Source organism: Megalobrama amblycephala, linkage group LG13 (genome assembly GCF_018812025.1).
Source record: "Megalobrama amblycephala isolate DHTTF-2021 linkage group LG13, ASM1881202v1, whole genome shotgun sequence".
NCBI classification, from domain to species: Eukaryota; Metazoa; Chordata; class Actinopteri; order Cypriniformes; family Xenocyprididae; genus Megalobrama; species Megalobrama amblycephala.
The window spans coordinates 9,989,594-9,995,521 of record NC_063056.1 but is presented as its reverse complement, the minus strand read 5'-3'; the positions used below and the strand labels follow the sequence as shown (position 1 = coordinate 9,995,521).

The 5,928-nt window shown below is 38.8% G+C and overlaps 1 protein-coding gene across 1 annotated transcript; it reads right to left on the bottom strand.

The window, feature by feature from the left end:
• Positions 1 to 839: 839 nt before the first annotated feature.
• On the bottom strand, positions 840 to 5,724 carry irx2a (iroquois homeobox 2a). The gene is made up of 5 exons (XM_048153559.1): positions 4,688 to 5,724; positions 3,198 to 3,600; positions 2,238 to 2,906; positions 1,790 to 1,864; positions 840 to 1,510 (listed from the first exon to the last, which is right to left on the bottom strand). Exons 1-4 carry the CDS (start codon positions 4,904 to 4,906, stop codon positions 1,815 to 1,817), a joined length of 1,341 nt encoding a protein of 446 aa, XP_048009516.1. The 5' UTR covers positions 4,907 to 5,724; the 3' UTR covers positions 840 to 1,510; positions 1,790 to 1,814.
• Between the last annotated feature and the right edge of the window lie 204 nt (positions 5,725 to 5,928).

Genomic DNA, 5,928 nt, shown 5'->3' with positions numbered 1-5,928 from the left:
ATCAACTGAATTATCAACTGAAATAAAAATCAATGATATGAGTAGGCTAATGGTTATTTAATCATTAATCCTTTAAAATCTGTATTTACAATATAGCCCACGATTAGCTCTCTGACATTATAATTATTATACTGTATTTTATACTATATATTGCATTATTATTATTATTATTATTATTATTATTATTATTATTATTTAGGAAAAATAGTTTTTAATTTATCGAAAGGTTGTTGAGGTTAACACACATGAGCCGCAGTAATCTGTTTAACTAACGCCTTTACAATTTTAACGGGGTGGCCCGTAAAAGAGAGACGTCATTGCCATCACAGAAGCGCGCGGGCCCCATTGGAGCTGGCAGATGTTTAGACACGATTTTATGGATCGTTCAATATCGGTCTATAATGAAGCCCGACTGACCATCTTAAAACCCCGCCGGGAGCTCATAACGCTTCCTTTCCAGCCCTGTATTCATCATGCTGAAAAATAGATGAAGGCCTGGATTATAAGCAGCCTCTATTATTCACTGCCATCAAGACCACATTCAACATTCACGCTTCATATTCAGAGACACCAGATATTTAAAATAAAAAAATAAAAAAATCTTTTGTAGCAATTTAAAAAAAAAAAAAATGAAACGTTTTGATTTTGAAATGATGCGCTACATTAAAGATGCCATTTCATTTGACGTAATTTTATGATCTGTATGTCAGGTCTGAATTTGTCTGCTGACATACAGTAGGCCCACGACACGATACGTATCATTTATGATTGTACTAATCATGAAAAAATTGAGATACAAATACAATGTCAGTTTTCACGTATTCAAAAACAGTCCACTCTATGGTGCCAGTGCAGACTAGCGCATTTTATTTACAATCAGAGATATAAATTAGTAAAAGTCTTCATGTTAACAACATTGTGTAACTTCGGCTTTTTTAAATAAAAACCCATCATAATTTATTTACAAAACAATTTTCAGTTACCATTGCAATACAACTTGCATAAATTATAGGCATTACAAAAATAAATATCAAATGTATTCCACTCTTAGTCAAGTTTATACCAGTCCCGAGTTCTCGTTTACACTTCACACCTCTAGCACATAAAGTCTTATAGGAAGTTATAATGTCCCCGCGTTTATACTGTAACCGGTGGCAATGAAGCTACTATAAGGATCCTGAGAAATAAGTTTCCTCATCGAAAAGTCACATATGGGGGGGGAAAAAAAAAGTACTTCATCAATAAATGAAAGTTTCATCCAAACCAGACTGGCTATTGTGCCTTTTCTTTTCTTTTCTTTTCTTTTCTTTTCTTTTCTTTTCTTTTCTTTTCTTTTCTTTTCCGTAATCGTACGTGTTATTGTTATATAGGAAGGTGCTCTGTAGTCCGTGGGTGTACAGTGGCACACAAAAGGATCCGCGTAAAGAGCAAATGTTAGTTTAAAACAGCTTGGGGAGAGAGAGAGAGGTGATGGCTTGTTCGCTTTGTTCAAAGCAATTGTGACACCTACCTGTGAACCAAGGAAACAAAACCTACATCAGTCGAATTTCGATAGAAAAAAAAAAAAAAAAAAAAAAAAAAGAATAAAACTAGTGCGTAAAATGAAGAATCCACACATATTCTTATAAAGTATGAGTAGATCGGAAGGCCTCATATTCCTCATAACAGTGGAACATTAGTTGACAAGAACAATACGACTAATAATGAGGAAGTGGCCTCTGGAAACATTCCAATATTGTAGTAAAAACTGCACATAACCTGACCTCAAATGCTCATATTAGCGACTTACTTGAAAGATCTTCCTCGTCTTTCGCTTAACTCGACAGGTAAGACTGGGGTCTTACTGTGAAAACCTCGGTGGGGTCTGTAGAAAATGCAAACCCATTTTAGTAAAGGGAAACAGACTACACCGTTTTGACAGCTTAAATATTTCCTACGGTATATTGTAGCCTTGACGCTACCGTTCGATTATGAGAAAAAAATAAATAGTTGAGAAAAATAAATGCCACGTTCAAACAATAAAATTAAACTCGCGACGTGATCAACAATGATTCTATAATAACAACACCAACAAGACTACCAAGGAAATCAAGTTCGCGATTACATTAAAAGTTTCTCAACTAATTGCATTTGATATAGTTACTTAATTAGATATGCATTTCGTTAACCATGTAATTAGTTAATATGTCAAATTCAAGCTGGCGAAGATCAACAGTATATATGCACCCTTTACGCACCTTTTTTGGATTCTGCATTGGAGGCCCTGAAATGTTGTTCAGTCTGGTTTGGATTAGTCTTTAGTAGGGGGTCGCCACTCTGTTTGTGCAGAAGTCCCTCGCCAGCTGAATTATAGCGCAGTATCCCTTGGCCCTGCAGCGGGCTGAAGTTGCCATAGTTTGTGTAATTACTATAAAACGGCGACGTGTAATAAAGAGGTCTTCCTAATATGGAGGTGGCGGGGTAGACTGCTCCCGCCGGGGACGCGCTGGGCGCCGTGGAGGTCAAAAGGCCAACGCCCGGGGGACAGTTCTGTCCCAAGTGCTGCTGCTGCTGATGCTGCTTTGGGTCCGAAGTGGCGATCTCGGCTAATGACCATAGTTTAGGTTTGACGGTTTGGTTTTGACCGTCCAGGCATGTTTTGTTGCTGCTGTTTCGGGTGTCCTCTCGGTGATGGTGGGTCAAGAGAGGGGCCTCCACCCCAGTCAGAGGGGAAGAGGTCACTGGCTTGGGTGACGGGCCTCTTTGCCTCTCCTCGCGGCCCGTGTCGAGATCGCTCGCGTCGCATTTGTCCTTGGTATCAGGTCCAGAATCACAAACCAGGTCTCCGGTCCTACACGTGACCTTCTCTCCGTCCGATTCCACTGAGCAGGAGTGATCTGTCAGGGCATCGACGTGCAAGCTGATGCCTGTAGACAAAAAAACAACACAACCATGAGTTACTGCGGTCTCGAAAAACTTAGAAAACTCTTAAAATTGCTTTACAACGTGAAGGTCTTTAATTGTACAATTATGATATAACGTATAGTTTTATAATATATAGATGTCAAGTCGTTTCACATTACAATAAATGCAGTATACATTTTATAACACATGCAGTATACATTTTATAACACTGTCCATTTTAATGCGATGCATTTAAATTAAATCCGCCTATAATAATAATAATAATAATAATAATAATAATAATAATAAAGTACCTTCATCCTCCGCAGACGCTTCGCTGTTGTCCATGTTTTTATCCGTGCGCTCGTCTTTTCTCTCTCCATCGCCGTCGTCCTCATCCTCGTCTTCACTTTTATTCCGTGGTGCCCATGTCATTTTGTTCTCCTTCTTGAGTCTCCGTCTGGCATTAGCGAACCAGGTGGACACTTGCGTGAGGGTCATTTTCGTGATGATGGCCAGCATAATTTTTTCCCCTTTCGTGGGATAAGGGTTTTTCCTGTGTTCCTGCAGCCACGCTTTTAACGTCGCTGTCGCATCCCGCGTGGCATTTTTTCGGTAAGCGGGATCGTTCAGCTGGTACGGATAACCGGGACTCCCGTACGGGTGATAACTTATGGCTCCTGCCATCCCCGTAGTGTGCGCGTCATACGGAGACCCCTTCAAAAATATATACATATTTTTTTTTTTTGTCAGTCATCTGTTGTTATTATTATTATTATTATTATTTGTAAAACACTTTTTTTTTTTTTACAACTTCATAATTCATAAACAAAACGTTGCATTTTAAAATAAATATAGTCAACGCAATATATATCCAACGCTTACATTTGAATGCACATTAACTAATGATCTGTTCTGCATTATACAATGTTAATGTTATTAATGAATGTTATTATAAAGTGTAACCAAAAATATAATAGTAATAATAATTAAGCCAATAAACAATGATTAATCCTTCATGCAATTATCAGAATGCACAATTACATGGGACTGGGGTGGATAACAGATAATGGGTAATTGCAGCCATTTTGCATAATCACCAGGCTGACTTTCCCAGTGCTCTTTCAGTGTCAGAAGCATATCAGTGAAGCGCAGCATTACAAATCCTATTAGAAAACCACTGGATATGGACCGTTTTTACCCGCTTTCATGTGCCATGTCATTAGCATTGCAATTCATCAATTGACGATTAAATAACGCCTATTTAACTGCACATCATTCCAAACCTCAACTCAATAAATTTATCCTCTGCATTTTTTTTTTTTTTTTTTCTTTTTCTTTCTGATAATTTTAAAAGATCGCAACCAATAGTTTCAGCTATTGTCTAAAAATAACGCGGTGTAGATCAGGCCTGTTACCAGTGTAAAAGTCATCTGTAAAAGTGGGCCTGAAGGTATTCTAAGAAAGAAATATTTAGACACGCTGTTATTGTTTCTTTTAAATAAGCACGCATTTACATTTTACATGCTGTGCATTTTATTCGTGACTTAATAATAACTTTTAAATTGTGGCCAGCTGTATTCTGCACTAGAGTAACACAGAGCCGTGCGGCATTTGTATTCATGACCTGCACGAGCTTCCCTTTGAAACACACACGCACACGCGCGCTCGCGCGCACATGCATGCAACTCCCGAACCCACAACCAAAACTATAACCGTGCTATCATACAATATTCATGCATTCCTATCAAGAACAATGACTTGTGAATGGCGACGGCTCAACATCCACAACAGAGCTGTTTACCATGTAGGACGGGAATCCCGTGGCCGGATCTGTTGAGTAGGGCAGAGGGCTGGAGAATCCGTTGGCCGTGGCTGTGAATGCAGCTGATCCGGGGTACGGGCTGAACGCTGAACCGGACGAGGACCGGGCCAGCTCCTCACTCCTCGGGGCGGCCAGCGGACAGGAGTACAGCGCCAGAGAGCCCGGGGGCTGGTAGAGGTAACCCTGAGGATAGGACATTATTATAGTTTCTCTCCAGTAGAGGAAAGGCAGAAAACGGGCTGATCGATAGAATCAGCGCATTTAACCGCCGAGCGCAGGGATAAACTAATAAAAGAAAATAAATAAAAGCGCAAAAGAGGAGCGATCAGCAGAGTGCCGTCATGAAGATCCCCTAGCGTCCGTTTGTTTGTAGTGCTCGGGAGTGGAGAGTGAAGAGTTGCTGGAAGGAGCAGGCGAGTTTCTGAGAGCATTGGAGAAACAGGAGCTGTCAATCACAGCTCATCTAAATATTCCATCTCCGCCCCCTCTCTCGCGCTGTGAAATGCAATTCCGGAACAAAACCCGCACAGAAAGCAGCCCGTGCGTTCTCGTCGTCGCGTTTCCGTCGTTTATCTATTGCATTTTTCTTTCTTTTTGATTTATTTCAGTTGCTGACGGATGACATGATGCCACTTCATTTGTCATTTAAAAAAATAAAAAAATAAAATCCCACCATAGCTGAAGAGGTTTTGGTTGTACATTACAGTGTATTTGCATAACCACACAAGAGTATTAATAAACTACATGTAAATATGTACATAGGGCTACTTGTAATTGCACATTGATATTGCATTTGTTATTACTTGTAACGCCTATAGAAAATAGCTTTTTCTTTCTTTTAAAACGTACGCTATAATGTAATGAATTCAATAAATATCCAAAGAAATTATGTACAATTAAATTAGCTATTTTTCCTTCCTTTGTTTTAAAATACATATCAAAACAATACACACATGATTATGATTATCATTATTAACATTATTATTATTTTTACATATAGGATCAATAATATATCCCAATATGCATTGAGTGAATTGTGCAGTAATGATTCATAAACAGTAAATACAATAAGCTGTATCTTACTTCGCTCCACTGATCAAGTTTTACTGTCAAAATCTGTTATTTCATTTGTAATTATTTATTGTAACGCGCAGCTCTGTGATGTAAAATGCACTTTTTAATCAAAGACTAATTGCAGTCAGCAGCATGCTATAGTGAAT

Coding starts and splice junctions, on each gene's coding strand:
- irx2a (XM_048153559.1), bottom strand. CDS start 4,906: ATGTCCTATCCTCAGGGTTACCTCTACCAGCCCCCGGGCTCTCTGGCG. Junction 3,601..4,687: donor CGGGATTCCCGTCCTACATG/GTAAACAGCTCT, acceptor ATATTTTTGAAG/GGGTCTCCGTATGACGCGCA. Junction 1,865..2,237: donor CAATGCAGAATCCAAAAAAG/GTGCGTAAAGGG, acceptor CATTTTCTACAG/ACCCCACCGAGGTTTTCACA.